Source organism: Ailuropoda melanoleuca, chromosome 2, assembly GCF_002007445.2.
Source record: "Ailuropoda melanoleuca isolate Jingjing chromosome 2, ASM200744v2, whole genome shotgun sequence".
NCBI classification, from domain to species: Eukaryota; Metazoa; Chordata; class Mammalia; order Carnivora; family Ursidae; genus Ailuropoda; species Ailuropoda melanoleuca.
In genome coordinates, this window is record NC_048219.1 from 55,311,244 (window position 1) to 55,331,112 (window position 19,869).

At 41.8% G+C, this 19,869-nt stretch overlaps 1 protein-coding gene across 3 annotated transcripts in view; it reads right to left on the minus strand.

The window, feature by feature from the left end:
* Positions 1-2,440: 2,440 nt before the first annotated feature.
* The window catches only part of LOC100470134 (uricase), a 79,396-nt gene continuing 61,967 nt past the window's right edge, over positions 2,441-19,869 (minus strand). For all 3 annotated transcript variants that reach the window (XM_019807606.2, XM_019807607.2, XM_034653792.1), the window contains 4 exons: positions 9,655-9,841; positions 7,971-8,094; positions 5,909-5,992; positions 2,441-3,830 (listed from right to left, as the gene is read on the minus strand). In XM_019807606.2, the coding sequence (XP_019663165.1) occupies positions 3,756-3,830; positions 5,909-5,992; positions 7,971-8,094; positions 9,655-9,841 (470 nt within the window). In that variant the 3' untranslated portion in view covers positions 2,441-3,755. The remainder of the gene's footprint in view (positions 3,831-5,908; positions 5,993-7,970; positions 8,095-9,654; positions 9,842-19,869) is intronic.

A 19,869-nucleotide genomic window follows, 5' to 3' on the forward strand; every position in this document is an offset into this window, starting at 1 on the left:
TTATTAAAGTGATGTAGAAATGAACCTGCTGTTTCTCCAGGGTATGCCTGCAAAACCTAATTGAAGTTTGTTATTTTGTTATTTTTTATTTAAATTAAATTAGCCAAGGTATAGTACATCATTAGTTTTTGAACACAATTATTTCCCTTTCTCATATAAAGGAATCAGTCTGACTTTCTTCCAGGTTTGGTTGAATATATTCCTTAGGTGGTGAAGTTCCAATGGAATCCTCACACTTGAAGGATTGAGAGTAAACTACTTCTGTGATGGAGGTGGAGGCCCTTATAGAGGTGTGAATGAGCGTTTGGCTGGGAGGAAGGTCCATAGTCATTCTTTCTCAATAGGATATCCGTAGAATCCGAAAACTGCAAGAATTCCTGAGAAAGAGTCCGGGCAAATGGAAGAACAAAAGGCAGCTGAGTTCTGAGAGAAATGAGAACAAAGACTATGAAAAATACAAAGAGAATAAGTTTCCAATATTTGGAAGCAGGAAGAACCCAGTGAGTCAGAAGGTTTGAAATCCATGTCTTTAGACAGAAACCTCTTGGTTTCCTCTTGAAATGCCGGCGAGGAAGCAGAAGTTAGAAAGGTTGGTGCAAACGAGGCTACAGAAGGCCAAGTCCAGTCAGTCCCAAGTCTGAAGGGAAAAAAAATGCTCTTTCTGGACAGAGGGCTAGGAGGTTAGAAAGAAGTTAGTTAAATCTTGCATGTGGTTGAAAAAGGTAAATTCTGTTTCAATAACAAACAAGAAAACCACTGTTTCCAAAGAGTGATTTCTATTATATTGAGAACAAAGGGAGAAAAAGCAGGTTACTGAAAAGAATGAGTGGTATGAACTTAAGTCTGACTCTAAAAAGAAGAAAGAACGGAACACATTTTCTGAGCCTGTTTCTATGAAAAGGTAGGAGATGAAAATTTAGAGGATTTTGACCAAGTCTTAGAATTTTGACTGCCAAAACCACAAGCCCCAAATGACAGCTGCTCCCTTGAGCGCTGTGCAACCTGCCTCCCAGGCAGCGAGTCCCCTGCCTTAGGCCCCCACGACTTGAGGTGGGGTTGGGCGAAGGATGGGGAGAAGGCAGGGGAGAGCACGGTAGAGCAAGTCGGCTTCCCCGAAACAGGGGGAAAGCGTCCTAGCCTTCTTCAAGGAAAGAAAGTGTTTTGATACAAATGAGCTCACAGATGTTGTACAGTTCAGGCTGGCCTGCCCCTCTGCCAGCACCAACCAAACCAGGTGAAACCCCAAGCCTGGTTTTCAGCACATAGTTTACGATTTTAACCACAAGAAAACATCCTCTCCCGAATAGGAATCTGGTCCTTGAAAATTTCACAGACCACAGGCTTTCGTGCCGCACGCGGCACACCGGGCACATCACGTCCAACAGCTCGTGTGCAGTCCGTTACCATAAATGTTGTAGGAGCTCAGGAGAAACACAATGCATGTGTGTATAAAATGCGCCCCAATTTCTAAGGATTCTGCTCGAATCTGGATTTCTTCTCAGTGTTTCTAAAATTTACATGACCAAGACAATATTGGTAAGAAGGGCCCAATTAAGTCTTTTGTTCTTGTTGTTTGTTTGTTTTTAGAAAAAAATCATGTTAAGCTCTAAATTGCTCTTTGCACTGGATTATCAGATCAGCAGAGGAAGAAAATGTACCCGCTATTTGGCCGTGCAAGTGACATGCTGTACACACATTTTGTAACCTGAGTATTCAATGCGGCATAAGACTTTCCTTATCAAATTATTTCTTCCTTCTTATCTTATGTTCTTTCCCAGCAGGCACGAGCCTATGCGTAGCCTCCAGCATCTTCTAGGGCTCACTGCGCCCAGACCTCCCATCTGTCATTTCACTCACAAAGTCCAATGATGATTTTCTACTTGGGCCTAATAACACATGAAAAGAAGGCAAGCTATCTCATTTAACAAACACATATAGAAATGTCTGTGTGTCAGGCATAAATACGATCACAGCACTTTACAGACATTAACCCATTTAATCCTGAAAAAACCTCTGAGATTCTATTCTCACCTCTACTTTACAGATGAGGACACTTGTCATAGAGCTAGTAAGAGGTGGATCCAGGATTGAAGTGCATTTGTGAAATTAAACACTACGCCATGCTAGCTTAAGCTATAGTACTAGAAAGAGGATGAAGCAGAGCTATCAAACAATACTACGTACTCATATGTAACCATTTCTAAAAAAGTGGAGATTTAAAAAAATTAATAAATGGAGATTTTTTTAAATGGAGGAAGGTTATCTGGAATGTTCATGTGGACAGGTTTTCATCATGAGCTTCTAAAATTAGTTTATTATGGGCACCTGGGTGGCTCAGTTGGTTTAGCGACTGTCTGTGGCTCAGGTCATGGTCCCAGAGTCCTGGGATCGAGTCCCACATTCAGCTTGTGGGGAGCCTGCTTCTCCCTGTGACCCTCTCTCATCTCGTGCTTTCTCTCTCGCTCACTCTCTCTCTCTCAAATTAATAAATAATATCTTTAAAAAAATAAGAAGAAAATAAAAAAATTAGAGTTTATGAAGCTTTACGGTATATATCTATATACAGTAGTTGTATAAGTCAACTGATATAAAGATAATCACCAGTAAAATCTGTACACACCTTTAAATCATCAATTATATTTATTTCTCCGTAAAAGTAATAACTCTTCATATTTGAAAGATCCAGAAAAGCACATGGCCAAAAAAAAAAAAAAAATCACTCCTAATCCCACCATCTAGAAATCATCACTGAAATTTTTTGAAACATGTATTTATTTATTTGGGAGAGAGAGAGTTGGCTGGAGCACAAGCAAACAGGGAGCAGGGCAGAGCGAGAGTGAGAGCAAGAGAGAGAGAGAGAGAGAGAATATTGAAGCAGACTCCCTGCTGAGCACGGAGCCAGATGCAGGACTTAATCTCAGGACCTCAAGACCATGACCTGAGCTGAAACCAAGAGTTGGCCACTCAACCAAATGAGCCACCCAGGTGCCCCAATACTGACATTTTTATAGAGTCTCTCATCTTCTTTCTCTATGGATGCTCACTGACTGGTGTATGGATTTAGCATTTATTAAATGTGTTCTTTTTGCCAAAGTGATGCATTATTCAAAGAAAAACAAGTTATATTTTTTTCAGTGTCTACTAAATATTCTCTAAGAGTTTTAAAAGTCATAAAACCAATACATTACGATTACAAAAGTACTTTTAGAATAGAAATAAACTCCCAGTGATACACATACTAGAGCATTCTTAGATATTCAAATATTCAGTCTAATCGAAGTCACAATGGTGATAATTTTCAAGATAGGATTTCGTCATTACATTTTCTGCATTGCCCAGAGCAAAGTTTTAGCGTCACTAAGTTGAAAAAAGTACTTACTCTTAAATTTGTGCACAAATTAATTGATATGACACATGCCTTAATTCACGATTATTTTCTTAGTAAATTGATTCTAAAACTTCTCTAAGATAGGAAGGCACAAGACAACTAAAAGGAAATATTGATTTAGGACTATTCTCATACTGCTCAGCATTTGTGAAGTAAACTGTATCCACCAAGTATGTCATAATTACTAACCACAAAACACCTTGCTGAGCTAGTAGTAGAACTTTTTCATACAGGAGGAAAATTAACACTATAAATCAACACACTAGCTTGAACATTTGCATGGCTACATGCTATGATTTCCAGCATCACAAGAGGCTGAAGGAATTCCTCAGCTGAGAGTAGACTTGCAGTGGTGGTGGCTACAATGTCACAGCTTCGAAGCCAGCTTCCTCTTGACCGTCCCGGTAATTCTGCCATATGGATTGTCTAATGGTAGCAAGACCTGTAGAAAAACCACATGGCTACTTCAGAGGCATTATAATAGACCTCTCCTTTTTTCTGTGAATCAACAGTAAGTCAACAACAGAAACACAACTCGCTAAACACCAAAATGTATATGCCCTACAGTCATACAGTTATTTCAAGTATGGTAATGCCTTGTTTTCCTCTCAATAGTTGAGAGATGAGCTGATTGTCCAGAACATTAAAGAGTTTGTGAAAAAAATTAATCATTGGGATATAAATGTTTCTCAAATGCATTATATATCCCTGCTTTTTCAATAGAATGTGGTGAACATAATTTGGCCTTTGCTTGATGACTCACTTCGAACATCAGTCATGGTCCAATGCTGCAATACCGCCATGCCCTCAGGAACGCCTGAGGTCCCAGCGCTGTTAGCCCAATACTAAATGGCTCCAGACAGCTGTGAGTTTAGAGTGGTTCTGTCTTCCCACCCTGTCGTTTGTCACATCTCTGCCGTTGTCAGTGTGTCCTAACTCCCCGCTTTTTGTGTGTTGCCTTCGCTGTGTACGTGCCTGCCGGGTGAGGGCCTGAGAGCAGCTCCGGCCGTCCCCAAAGTGCAGACACAGAACCGGGGCAACTTGTTCAGCCTCTCGGTGTCTTCATGCAGAGCCCTGGTCCGAAGGAACTGGGCCTTCCTGCCTCGGGGTCCCAACCCATTCTTCAGGTGGGAGCTGAGAAAGCTGCAAATCTGACTTCTTGGATATAGAGACACAACCGGCAAGGCCGGCAACAAGTATTTGAGCTGGGATCGGTGCAGGCCAGAGGTGTTTGGGGGCCCCGAGGAGACCTCCTTTCTCTGCTAGGTTCCTGGGCTAAGCACTGTCCCAGTCGTGACCCTTTTCTGTTTAGGGCCCCTTTGTTTTACCTTTGGTGGGTTTGGCCAGGATTATTTTCGGGTCCCTCTCCTACTCTTTCGAAGGTAATTGTGTCAAAAGGCTTTCTATTCTAATTAATGGTGTTCTGGTAATCACCGTGCTTTCCTTCCACCACAGTAACAATGCTCCCTCTCTGCTCAGCTGAGTGAACGGTACCCGGGATCAAGGTTGCTCTCCTCTGCCACTCAGAGTTCTCTAGCAGCTATCCCAGGCACCTGAGCATGACCCTCGTTTCCCAGTGCTGTTCCCCAGCCTCCACCTACAGCAGTGGTGGTGCAGGGCCCCACAGAGCCCAGTTACATAATTTGCAGAGCAAACACAAGGTGACTGGCCAGAGGACTGTGACTAATAAGAAGGCTCCTAGGTCAGCAGGCCCAGAATTCTATGGCCACAGAGACACATTAATAGATGGTCCCTCCCTCCCTCCCCCTACACACTAAAACCGGCTACCAAGGTGATGTTTTTCAAATTCTAGAAGCCTGTGAGAGGATGGATCAAATAGATAAATCCTACCATTCTGCAAGTGGTTCGAGAGGGAAGGACAGTTCTAATCTCCAAGGCCCCACTACTTCAGGCTGTTAAGTCAGACATCCCCACTTGGTTTAACCTTCTGTCGTGGCTTAAAACAAGTCCAGGTAAGTGTTTTTTCCAAAACAAGGTTTCCTTTCAAAAAGTACACTTCCTCATCTCGCTTTCTATAATTGCAATTGGAAACACAAACACTCTTTCATTTTTTCTGTTGACATTTTCTGTTTGTATGCTATTTAAATTGACGACTTAATCCAAAGTTAAAGACGATGAAGGAAAATGAAAATAGAATCTTTTTCTTCTCATCCTTGCCTCATCGTGGAAGCATAATGAAGCCGTGACCTTGGGTGGCACTTTTCGGAGAAGCAGATCTCAGAGCTGTCTCTCCTGGCACACTCTGTGCTTTCCTTGTTTTTCACTCCCTGCAGCCTCCAACCCTCCTCCACAATCACTCATCCACTTCTAGGGTACTCCAGCCTCAGGTACCGAAAGGCCCAGAGTCTAAGAGGACTCTAATCAGTAGCAACTATAAATACTCCAAAAGTAACAGCTGTGAAGAGTTTTGCTTGGTGATATTATCATCCCAAATTTATAAAGACAAGAGTGTGGGGGCAGGGGGTGGATGTAGTTTAACTCTTAATAAAGTTCTCTTACCTCTTCCTTGTTGATCAGTCCCATGTTGGACATGTCTATATTAAAGTAGTGCATGTTCGGCAGGCTGATTTCCATGTCTTCTATCTGGAATCCAAAGTAATGTGGATCACATTGGGCAACCGTGACTCTCTCTCCCTCTATCACTCCTCCCCTGCAACCTACCTGCCCAAGAGCCCAGTACTCAAGTTCCACCTCTGTCCCTGAGACACCCTCTGGTGGTCCTCCACTGCTTGACAAGGTTGTCTCCTCAGTCCTATTATTAGATGGTGGATCCACCCTTTTCCCCTCCAAGTACAAAATTTGTTCTCAGAAAAGTGAGAGTTCTGTGGGTCAGAAAACTCTGAGAACTTCGGTATCCAACTGGCCTCCTGGTGCTGGCCTGTCAACCTCCTAAATTCTTCCTCAGTCCATTTTCCCCTCTCTAGGCCTGTTGCAAACATTTGTAGGCCCTGGGGTAAGAATATAATTGGAGGCCTACATACCAGATGTTTAAAGTAATGAATAAAAAATAAATGAATAAAAGTTATAAATCAAGCAAGAAACTTTTAAGTGAAATATGTTCTATCCTTTCAAATGGACAAATATACCCTCATAATAACCTGGAAGGCCAGATTGTAATTTAGAATTCTCTGACTGCTTGCAATGCCATGCCAGGATGTGGTACTGTGGGAAGAGCCAGACCCCAGCCCCTGACCCATCCCACCTTCTCTCTTGGACTCACATGGGTGGACACTCTTGCTTACATGCCAAGTCTCATCCAGACCTCCTGCAAACATCTACCCCTTTCACTTACTCCCCGGCCTAAGGGTGTACACACTGATGTCATAATCTGACTCCAGAGGATGGGTCTGAGGAAGATGTTTGCACAGTGTCTGAAAGTAGTCTCGGGGTTATTTGGGCAGTTAATTCTGGGGTGCAGGTATCCAGAGAATGATCTAGAAAGGGACGTGTGGGTCCCTGAAGGGTTTGTTGCCTTGGCCCACTGACTCTTCATCCAGTGGAGAGAGACATAGCCAGAGAAAGGCCTGGGAAAGTGTTGGGCCATGGCAACTCTTCCTCTCCATCTCATCATGAAACTAAGTTCAGACCCTTCTTGCCAGATTTCTGCTTCCCAACAGCCTCCAACAGGTCTCCTTGTCTGTATCTGTTGTCCTTTTAATTTATCACCTTTCTTTTAGAGTGATCTTTGTAGAGTGCCACACCTTGGTTAAACCCCTCCGTGGCTCCTAAGAGCTTTCAAGTTAGAGTACAGACTATAAACAAGCACACAAAGATCTTCCTGATCTGGTTCCTGCCTCATGCCTAGGCACGTGGACTTTCACTCATGGAGTGTCACATGTGGCAGATCCTTAACAACCAATGACTGTTCTACGATGCCTCCTTGTCTCTATACCTACCATGCTCCCTCACCCTTAAGTATGAGTGCAGAAAACTCCTACTTGTCCCTTGACTCAACCCAAACACCTCTCCCTCCAGAAAGCCTGGCTGGCCCTACGTCCCATACCTGAGTTAAACGCCTTTCCCTGTACTTCCATAATGCTCTGTGCTCTACTGCATCATTAGTTTACTTTTTTTTTTCCTTTTACTCAATGATGAACTCTTTGAGGGTAGGCACCCTGTCTAATTTATCTTTGTATTCTTCATGTGTTGACAGAGATATAATAACCATCCTATAACATCAGATGGATGGATGGATGGAACCTCTCTGCGTCTATCCTTAATTCCTGGCTACCCTGAAACAGAGACCCTTGGCCTAATATATTCTTCTTTCAGGGCTTTTGAGTGTCCTGATATGAGGCTTAAGTTGTGGCAGTTTGAAAAGACCCACAGAATTTTCAACAACCCTAAAGAACTATAGCAGTGGCCTGTGTTTTCAGGTCGGACAGATTTTTCCATTTTTTGCTCTCTTCTCACTTGCTATATAACAAGCTTTTGAACAACAACAGATGTCATTTTTCATGTGTCTTCCACTGTCTTATTTTAACTCTCAACTCTCTGTCAGAGCTGACGGGAGACACAACAAGTTCTCTCAGTCTTCAGGATGGCAAGTGACAAAACATACCTCAGGAACCCGGCTCAAAGAGTGCACCTGGATGTCGTAGAGGGTCTTCTGGACAGAGGGTGAGTACTCGCCTTTGTCATAGGGTCCAGCAAATTTCTCCAGGACAATGTCCCGAACAGTATCCCTAAAACACAGAAAAGAGACCTGAGGACTCATAGGGTGGTCTTTTAGGAATGCACTATAAAGCAGGGAAGTGGTGACCTTCTGTTACCCCAGAGAACAATTTTACTACTGATTTTAGGAGAGATTAATATCCTGTAATGCTTTTCCCCTGAAAACACCTCACTTCCAATTTCCCTACACACACACATATCCAATTCAACAAAGATATTGTCACTAGGCTATCTTCATCATCTGGAACTGGGATCCACTGGGCATTCCAGAGTAAATCTTCCTTACATTTGAAGAATCCGTGAAGAGGACTTCCAAGTACACTTGTGCTCTTACTGCTCAGTTTGGCCGGTTCTTTGCATTATTATGATTTTAGGGGTTTTATTCTGTGCCAGGCTCTGTGTTAAGGATTTTATGTGATTACTTCATTGAATTCTCTCAATATACCTGAGGCAGGTACTATTTTTGATCCCAGCTTAGACATGAGCAATCTTAAAAGTTAAATGATCCACACTAAGTCCCTCTCCTTAGTGGGAGGCCCAACTAAGACCCTGATTCTGCCGTGTTCAATTTTTTGCTCTTTCCAACAGAAATACATCAGCCTGCTGCCAATGGGGAACACTTAAAATGAAAAAGGAAAAAGAGGATTGAGGTGAGGTTCTCTGTAAGCATTTTCAAACCCATCACATAATAAAAAGAGCAAAACTATGCCAGTGGAAGGCAGTTACCGGGGGGCAGATTCCAGCTTATCAGAAAGTAATGTTTCTAACAATTAGATCTTCAGCAGAGGAAAAAGATGCCCGGTCAAAAAGCAAACTCAGAGTCCAAAGGCCTAATTACTCCTTGTCAAGGCTAGTATAATAATAATCACACCTTTACATTGTTAAGGCACATATCATTTCTAAACTGCTTCTGTGAATATCATCTCATTTTGGGTTTAGCCTACAGTGACCAACTGTCCCAGTTTGCCTATGACCGAGGGGTTTCCTGGGACACGGGACTTTTCAGTCTCAAAATCAGAAAAGCCATTGGCAAACTGGGGTGAGTTGGTCATCCTCATATAGCCCTCTCTGCATCTGCTATGAGGTAATAGAGACAAATATCATTACCCTCGCTTCATACAGTGATTCTTAAAGTGTGGCTCCTGGGCCAGCAACATCAGCATCAGTTAGGAGTTCACTAGAAATGCAAGTTCTTGGGCCCCCCCAGACCTATAGAATGAGAACCTCTGGAGGTGGGCCCAGTAATCTGCATTCTAATAAGCCCTCCAGGTGATTCTGATACACAATCGTGTTTGAGAACTACTGATGTAATCAATTGAAAAACAGAGGGTCAGGGAAATTAGGTGGTCCATTCAATGTCATTTTAGCTAATAGCATCTAGTATTTCAGTGCAAATTTACTAATTCAAATCAAGAGCATTGTCTTTCTGTTGTCCAACAGAAGGGACTCTGAACAGTGGGGAGGTCAAATTGGATGGCCTTTAAGTTTCCCTTTCAGATGGAAGAGCACATGACCTTGGGGCCCCTGGGAACAGGGCAGAGGTGGTGCTAGGCCCTAGCACATGCTCATACCAGGTAGCATCAAAATCCATGTCTCTGCACTGGTGATAGCGCCATTTGCAGTACACTCGAGTCGCAAAACACCGGTCCTTCACCTCAGGGAGGGTGGTGAACTGGTCCTTGATGAATCCTTCGAATCCAGACTGGGTCGTTTTCAAGACTTTGAGGTCTTTGATTCCAGAATGAATGACTGGAGGTCCTGTTTTAAGTAAAAATGTAAGAGGGGATGAGGACATAAACAGAATAGTGTCTTCTTACTGATACCTAGCTCTAAGGATCCTGGTCATTAAAATATGGTGCACTGTTTGAACAAAGAACTGCCTCACTGCCCGTGTTCTCTGTCTCCATGTCTCCTCTGAAGTCCAAGTGATGAGCATGGTGTGCCTTTCTCTCTGTCTGGATTCCATGACTCCCTGCCTTTCTCCAGCCCTAGGAGAACTGAAGGTTGGAGACTAAACCTTCTTGTTGTGTTGAAACCCGCAGAAATGAATACCTTCCTCTCAGCTACACATACAGTGACTTCTAGGCCAAAGACCTTCCACTTTTTGAGATCTCCTTGACTCAACAGATAATCATGCTGATTAGTAAGCTCCTCCAGAGCCGCTCTTCTGTTTGCTACTCTGACTGCCTTTATGGGGTGAGGGAGAGTTAGTCCTCATGTTGCTCATCTACACTGGATGATGGCTCCAGTTATCATCAGACTCTCCGTTCTCTTGTGGTCATGAACTCACTGAAACCAGACAACTTCATGAATGGGCAGCATTACGGACATGGCTCAGCCGAAATAGAGACTGGGACAATGAGGCAGTGACCCATAGGGCATAGATCTACCTAAGTGAATACCCATATAATGGCTTTGGGGCTGAAGGAGAAGGGACAAAGTTGGTTCATGGGCACCTGGGGGAGAGAGGGCAGAGTTGGCAAAAACGGAGGGGATGATATGGCTTTCCTGCAGTCCCTGACTGTGTGAGGTGAATGGGGGAAGTGGAGGGGTGATGGTATAACCTGAAGAAGCAATTTACTTGTGTACCAGGCAGTTTGAGCACCTGGTCTGGGACAGGTGGGGCACAGAGTTAGTGAGGAGAAGATTCTCTCTTTTTCTATGTGGAACACACTATAGCTCTCGCAGTTTGGTGAAGCTTGAATAGAACATGGCACCAGGTGACACACTGGGAAACCCCAGAGTACAATGTTCTGTAAAGAACATCATTTTTCCCAAAGAGCAGGGACAACTAGCACAGCCAATGCTGAGCAGAGCCAGGGAAGCAGTAGTGGTACCCTATGGGTGCAAACTTCTCTCTAAACATGTGGGAAACAGACTTCCAGACTCTCAGGAGGTGGGAGAGTTTGACTGGAGAGATCCAGCAGTTTTGTAATGAGAGACCTACAAGGCCAGGAAAATTCAGGAATTAACATCACCATAACCTAATTTGTGCAGGCTAGTGAGGCTGGATGTTCAGGGTGCACTTGGATACAAACCCCGAGTAGCACAGTGCCATGACAGGATGACTAAGGTCATCTCTTTTCAGTCCTGATATTAGGCCTGATTAATATCTATCTTTCTTGGCTTGTTTGGTGTATAACTCAAGGGCCAGAGGCATCAAGCATCACTATGTTGTACATGGTTTTAGCTGAAGGACAAGAATATAGCTTGATCCTCAATTAAAATCCAGGGCAGCTCTTAATAACGCAATAGCTTACATCTTCTATATGGTTTAAGTTGCTGTGGTTAACTCAGGAGCTGTGGAGTTTAGAAGTAGGTAAATAATGACTATATTTTGATATTTTCCCAGCCACATGTGTATATTTACCAAAGATAATGATGGCCAGTGGCTAGTGGTAGATCAGCTGATTAAATAAGGTCTTCTGGTCAGAGTATTCCAGGATAATGAGGTAAAACTGAAATGATATTTGTTTAACACTCTGAAGTTCTCCTTGGAAACTACATCTGAAGAAGGATCAAGAGAAAGGCACTAACGATGTCCTCATGCTTTAAGTTGGCTTGATGTAACAGATTTTAGATGTATGAAGACATGGTTCTGCAACATCAGCACTTCTAAATGCTGTGTAGAGCTGATCCAAATGAGTCTAAGTTTAAAATCCAAGAGGATTGCAGAAGCAATCAATAAGTATCTACTGAATGAATGAGTGAGTGCGTGCAACAAGATTGATGCACATCAAAAAATAAGTATTTCACAGCTTAGCCTCTTTTTCTTCTAGACAGTTCTTCTCCAACAATCTTTACCATTTCCCTTCCTGATCACACCCACCCAACTATAATAGACAGCATGGCGAGGGAGGGGGAGGACATCGCCATTAGCTGAGAACATCCAAACTATCAGCATGCATTTAGTTGCTGCCTTTTTCAGTCTTTATCTTACTTATCCTCACAATTCTATTAAGCTTTTTTATACAGGAGACTTTCAGTCATTTACCCATAGTCACATGGCTAGAAACTGGCAGGGGTGGAATTCGAACTCAGCACTTCATTATTTCCTCCTTTTTGGATCCCTCCCAATCCCCCACGATGTTTTCCCCTTCCTTTAACTCTCTCCTCCCATTTCTTTATAATAAGAGGCCTTTCCAGGAGACATGAAGACTGCCACCTCCCCTTCCACAGTGTTCTTTGAGAGCCTCAGAGAGAGTCCCCAGCCTGAAAAATACCATCTCCATTGATCTGAAACAGAAACTGAAGCACCATTTTTAGAAATGGCCCCTATGTGTCTGGAAAACTTTTTATTCCTTAAAATTTTCCTATAGAAATACAAAGACCCCATAAAGAAGTGACTTCTTAAGCCTTTGTAAACTAATATAACCTATTTCCAACAGTTGTCCCTTCTAGAAAAAAAATCCAATAGAAATGAAATGTAGGTTTGCAAAAAGGAATAAGGTTAGAACAAGCAGTGGGAATCCTTGAGGGGGGATAAACAAAAAGTTAATGAGAACCAAAGGCAAATTTTACCTAATTCATCTTTTCCTATACAGCTGGCCTTTATCACCAACATCCATGTAAGCCAATAAGACCTGGCTCCTCCAATGGTCTTAATCATTAAAGGATTTCCGGATACAGTGTTGCATAGTGGTTGAGGCCACAGCCTTGGAACTCAAGATTTCCTGAATTCAAATCTCAATACCATCTGTGCCTCTCCTCCCCCTCAGAAAATTACTTAAACCCTCTCTGTCTTGAGTTTCTCATCTTGAAATTGAAGATGATCACCATACCTATTTCCTATGATTGATAGATGTCTGAGGTAATATCTGTAAAGGATTAGTAGTATGGCTGCCCCACAGAAAATGCTTTCTAAAAGTTATCATGATTTTGCGACACTTGACTTCTTCTTACCAACTTTAACTACCTGTGAATGTTTCCCAACTTTCACAAAGGCTCATTGGGTTCTGAAAACGACCTCTGGCATGCCATGTCTATCCACCTCCAGCCCTGGAATGAGATTTATTGATCTCTGGGGAGTGTCAGTTCTGCTAGGCAACTTTTAAGTGATCTATTTTCTTGCTAGAATCTGAAAATGAAGAAAGAAGTTGCAGTTTCTAATGTGTCCTGGCCTCAGTTTCACATAGAATAAAATGTCTTATGTTCCCAAAGACAATTAACCGTTGCCACAGTTCTGGCAGAACACAAACCATCTACTCTGGTGCGTGCTCATCATTCTGTGAACAACAACAACAACAACAACAACAAAAACCCTATTCTCTTTTAACGTGAGAAATTGTTCTTCCCTGGCACACATTAGACACTCTGGATGAAATCAAAGAGCTTATTTTATCTTCTCTGTTGGCGGTGCCCCAGCTTTCTGAACACTGGTACGAACCTGAGCCTTTCAAATTCATGGACCCAACAACTAAAAATATGATGCCTCACACACGCTAAAAACAATTCCAATTTAGACTAACAGAATTAATTCAACCAAAAGGACTGTCCTTTTCTAGGTTACTTGTCATGAAACCACTTAATCAGCTTTTCTTTCCCTCTTTTTTTTTTTTTTGCCATGGTTATAGTGTAATGCAAAAGAGGATTTTTCACATTTTACTTTGCTAGAACATAATCTTTGCTAGCTTTTAGTGTCCTCCTACACACTTAACAGATTGTGGTTTATCTCTCAGAGAAGCATACATCCTACCCCTTAGCTCTCGAAGGGAAAGAAACTCACTGCAAATTAATAGAAAATAAGCCCAATTCCTTACCTACGCATCAGGTGTCACAAAGCACAAAGCTTTATTGAGCCAAGAAAAAAAAATCCTGTCATGAAGAGGATAATTGCTTCCATGTTTAACACCTCCAAAAAGGACACAAATAGCTAAAAGGAGATATTTTAAAACTAAATTAAATCATTCTAGTAGAAAAACCTCAAACTTGTAAAGTGCTAGAAAAAGTGAAGATTAAATAGCGTTTGTCTTTGAGAGTCCATTTCACTCATGCAGGGAGAGTGCAAGTTACCTCCGTGCAAAGGTGGTGTCGGCCAAGTGGAAGGAAGTTAACTGGGCTTTTGAACAACGAGGTTGTGATAGAGATGATTTTCAAAGACTTGTGTGTACCAAAACTCTTCTTTTTGAGAAACTGAAGAGTGTTTCAGTCTTGATATCAAAAAAGACATACACAGCCTTCTTGGAAATGGGCCGTCTCTGTCCTGGGTCTCCTACTTCCTCCCTCTCACTTCTTCTGCCTGCCTAGCCTCTGGGACTTCAGTTTCATCATCCCCCTTCCTTAAGATCACCTCCGAGGCTCCACTGGTCTCCATGTCAATAGATTTTTTTTTAATTTTTTTTTACTACCAGAAGACAATTCTCTCTTAGTTGACATGTCTTCTCCATCTACCATTCCTCTACTTAACCATGCTTTAGCTGAATTTTTATACCTAGTGTCAGATTGGGAGGAATTTGATTGTTAAAGAATTGGGAGTTACAATTAAAATACTGCAGAGGTTTGGGGGCCAATTTAGTCCAAATTAGTGACTCAACCATCTCAGCAACTTCAAGACTTGGCTACATTTGTAGTTCAGGGAGACACATGAGAGAAAGAGTTTGGAAGATCCAGGTTCCTTAGAACGCCTAAGCCAGCAAGTCAGAACACACGTGCAGAGCCGAGCTCTTCTCTCAGAGTTTGGCAAGTCACAAACATAACAGTTGTCATTCCTTTGGGTGAACAAATTTCTCTCTCTCTTTCAGATTCTCTCTTGGAACTAACAGACTTTGAAACAGGTGAAAGTACACTTAATGACGTAGCTTTCAAAGGTCCACTAGGAAAATAGTGTAATGGGAGATTTACAGCAATTCCCAGGGCCTAAAATGGTGCTCAAGATTCAGTAGGCTTTCTATAAACGTGTGTTCGATTGGTAAGAAATAATCTAGACCATTAGTTACATATACTGCTGGGAAGAGTCCCTTTGGGGAGCGGCAGGGCTGAATGTGTGATTAAGTGCATGTGTTTGAGGGGGCAGATTCACTCCAACTAGCTAGCCCCTCACCAAAAGCCGTACTTACAAGTTTGTAACAACAGTCTTTGCCATGTGAATTGGGGTGTGGGTGTGGGGTAGATAAGGATTATTTTCTTCAGGGAAGTCTATGCAAGGACATTTCTTATGACAATGTTTGCTCATTGACCTACCTCACAGTATCTGCAGTTTTAGCTCTTGGATAACAAGCAGATTAAGAATTAAACTCTGCCACCCTAAGATCATAGATCCTTACTCTCCAAAGAAGGACAGAGTACAAATATCATTTTTATGTACACAACACTGGAAAATACACATACTCATATGCGTGTCCACATACATACTGCATGCACTTAAGGCAACGGATCCCTCTTCCCCTATCCTGACCCTGCCAGCCCTGCATGATATTCAGAGGGACACTGGACTCTAGATGAGTCAAACTGAGGTTCTGGGAACACCACCACAGCGACTGCTGTCCCCTGAAGATTTGTGGCTTTCTGAGAAAGAAAAAGCCTTGGCTTTATGATGGTGACCAGTGTTTCCATTCTGCAGCAACCAGGTGACTAGAATTCAGGCTGATGATAGCTCCTGGTAATTCCTGGAAAGAACAAGGGTGTGAAGAGCAGACTGTTTTCTTCCTGTGATCCCCAGAACCCTATCCTTGGCCACTCCACTTACACCTCCAGGCCCTGCTAAAATATTCTTGTGGAAGTCATCAGTGACCCATTTGCCAAACTGCACACTTATTCTTCAGTCTTCTTGCAATCCTTCTGAACTTCTGAATCTTCCTGTGGCAAATACTGCTTGCTGTTTACTAAATCCATTTCCTCTTCCTCCTGGATACCCGGCTAGACTACTACATCTCCCAGCCTCCATTGCAGTTGGGTGTGGCTGTGTGATTGGGTTCTCTCCAGTAGAAGTGCTGTGTGCTAGTCTCAGGCCTGGTGTTATGCTTGAGGAGTTTTGCCTCCTCCTTTTGCTCCTCCAAGCTATTTTCTTCTCCTGGTTGTCTGGCAAGCGGATCTACTCTCAAGGTGACCCCAAAAAGTAAGGATAAAAAAAATGTAAGGTTGCATCAACCTGGGTTCCTGAACAACTTCCTGGAGCAGAGCATCCCCCAACACACGCAGGCACACATGTGCCTGCACTCGCACGCACGCATGCACACACACACACACACACACACACACTGAACTGGACTTTTGTAAAAAGCAGTGAGCTTCTTGTATGGAGCCACTAGTGACATATGCACCTGTGTGTTATGATTCCTGTTATCTTAATACTGTCACTGATTTCTTGAAATGTATTTTTCTTTTGCTTCCATGATACCACTCTCTCCAATCTTCCTTCTCTCTCTCTGACCTTTCCCCTGTCTGACTTTCAGACTGCCCAACCCATAAACTGGGGAATTTCCCCCAGTCCTCTCACTTTCCTCCTCCCAGTTCAATGTTTTCCTGAAATGGCTCCTTCTTGCCCACAGCTTCACCCACCATCAGTCTGTTGATGGTCTCCAAATCTATCTCTATCCCTTACTCCCCACATCACCAGCTTCCCCTTGAGCAATTTTTAATCATAGGTGTTCTCCTCAGTCAGTTCCCTCAGGCCTCGGACTTTAGGGCACCTTTAACCCTTCCATCTCTGTACCCTTCGCCCCTACCCAATCCCTCACACCCATTCAGTACCCTTCAGAAATGCCTCACATAATGCCTCCTCTGTCTCTACTTTTCACTGCCTGAGATCCAACTCCCTCATTTCTCCATCTCTACAACAAGGTCCCAAATTCCGCCTGTCTCTCCAGCTAGTGCACAGTAACTTGGTCAGAACTACTGAATGGTACACACACACACACACATACACACACAAAGACCTTTCTTGGGTCTCTATTGCCATCCTAAATAATAACAGCAGTTTTCATTTAAGGAATGCTTCCTATGTGCCAGGTACTGTGCTAAAATGCCTTATATTAATGTTTATCTCCTTTAATTCCCGGGGCCATTCGGGTGAACGCTGTAATCATCATCTCACAAATGAAAACGACTGAGGTAGAGTAAGTAACTTTCTCACAGTCGCAAAATTATTAAAAGTGGAGCTCAAATTCAAATACAGTGTAGTCTGATTCCAACACTTACTGATTTACCACCATGCAAAACTGCCTCCAAGTTAGACCAATCTTGCTAGCATGGCACACGAGGCCCTTCTAAATCCAGCCCAAACCAATCTCTTCGTTTTCATCTCAGCTCCTTGCATTCTAAGAACTGACCCTTTAAACTTGCTACTACTCCTCAAAATCTTTGCCCTTTAAAATTAAATTACTTGCCCAGGATGGTGGTCCGCGTAAGACAGATGTCCAAAATATTTTAGCTTCCTTCTTCCACTCCTTCATAGGTCCTACCCATGCACATTCTGTTTCTTCCACCTGTAATTTTCTTTCCCCTTCTATGCCCAGCACTTCCTGAATCATTTTTCAAAAGTCAATTGGAATATTTCCTCCTCCAAATGACCCTAGGAAGAGCTAGGGTTTTGCACCTCTTTGCTTCCCTTGCATAACTTCGATTCATTTATTGTGGTTTTTAGCCCCTGAAATTGTAATACATCTTTTTATAAATCTATCCCCTACTATTCATCTACTGTAAACTGACTAGGGCCAAGGAATGTTTTATTCACCTCTGAATTTACAACCCTAGGATACATAAAAAGTCCTCAAAATCCAATTGTTGAATAGTATTTCAATGAATGACAAGCATATTTCGCTCATGTTCTTATTTTTTACTTAGCTCTCCCCAAATCTAATTCTAGCCCCTACGATTACTCTATATACTTGAAAATGAAAAGAGGAATATGCTAAATATTGCAAAATCACTTATGATTTGGGTTAGAGCTATACTGATCAATATGGTAGCTGCTAGCTCCATGTGACTCTTAAGCACTCGGAATATGGGAAATGTGAAGTGAGATGTCCTGTAAATATAAAATACATACAGGATTTCAAAGACTTAACACTTTATAAAAAATGTGCAATATTTCATTAGTAATTATATTTAAGGGGCATTGTGGATATATTGGATTAGATAAAATATATTATTAAAATTAATTTATTTTTGCTTTCCTAATGTGACAACTAGAAAATTTTAAAATTACATGTGTGGCTTGCATTATATTTCTGCTCTACAATTCCAGTTTAGAGTTTATAATTTTATGAGGCTAGGCAGTGTTGTTTGGGTAGGAAAACACTGGCTCGGGGAGTCAGTTTCTTTTTCTTTCTCTCCCAAAGTCACAAATGGAAGGAAGGAAGGAAGGAAGGAAGGAAGGAAGGAAGGAAGGAAGGAAGGAAAGAAGGAAGGAAGGTTACATTTCAACTAATAGCTCAGTCAGCAAGTCAATATATCACATGGCTATGCATTTGGGGGATTAAAAAATCATTATCTTTTCAACTTAATTTAACAACTAGTTGTTCAGTCTCCTTTATAGGACAATAATTACATAACTGTTAATTAAACACTGAGAAGGCCCTGGCTGTGCCTGGGATTTAATACAGATAGCAAAAATTATTAAACAACAGCTAATACACTAGAACTTTCTAAGGGAAGGTATTATCCAATAGAACTCAAAAGGGACTTATATTTTATTAACTTTATAATATTTCTGACATGGATGAGATCCTACCTCCAATTCTTACTGAAGAGAGCTAGAGAAGAAAGAGAAGGAGATACAGAAAAGGAAAGGTAGGGAAGGTGAGGAGAGGACAGGAGAGGAGAGAAAAGAGAAAGGAGAAGAAAGGGAAGATTAATTGCAAAGGGAAAAAGTTCACAGTCCACACTTTCAATTTCTGATTATCGTGGAAGTTTATTTTTTATTAGGATAGAAACCTATCTACCATGTTGGGCTCCATGGCTCTTTGAGGTCCTCTACTCTAACTCACAGCCAATTCATGAGCTCTGCTCTGACCATCTCAACCAAGCAGTGGGAGACAAGCTTTGGGAATTTTGATATTTGGTAAGTTCAATCATCAGTACTAATAAGGTCTATATTGTAATTATGTTCCACAGTTAATTTTTAAATTTCTTAGTAAATAGAAAGAATTATATAATTGCCATTGCTATTTAAATGAGGTTCATTCTATAGTAATTATAATAATATCAGTGGTTTTATTATTATGAAAATAAAATGTCAGAGAAACTCGATTGTTATTTACTATTTCCTATAAAGGTTATTATAATTATAGCATGGTATGGTACAAAAAGTACTGGTCAGAAAATTCAGAGATTTAGGGTTTTGTCAGCCTGAACCTTTTTCTTTTTCCCTCACCTCAGAATCAGATGATAAATATGATCTACCTTATTCAGCCCCTAGATTTATTGCAAAATGTGTTATTTCATTTTTACATCAAGATAAGAAGTAGATAGTTTTTAAATGTATTCCAGAGTCACAGTGCTAACTCCTGTCTCAGATTTAAATGCCTTCATTCTCTACAGTTTTCCTCGATGCTAATAAACAGAATTGTTTAGAAGAAAAAAATATTGAAATTGCTATTGCAGAATCAAAACATGAAAAATATTTTCTCACCACCCCTCATCTGTTCAACCTCACAGAAGTGCGTTCCAGTGGGAGTGTGAATAAATGCATGGACATGCTTAACTCCATTCTGAAAATTAGAAAAAAAAATTGTTTCCAGTAAAATTTCAGCACATGTCATAAAGCCAATTTCTTTAATTAAGCTGAGAGCACAAATAACTGAGGTAACCTTTTCAAAACGCTTCCAAGGGACTTCTTCCACATAGAC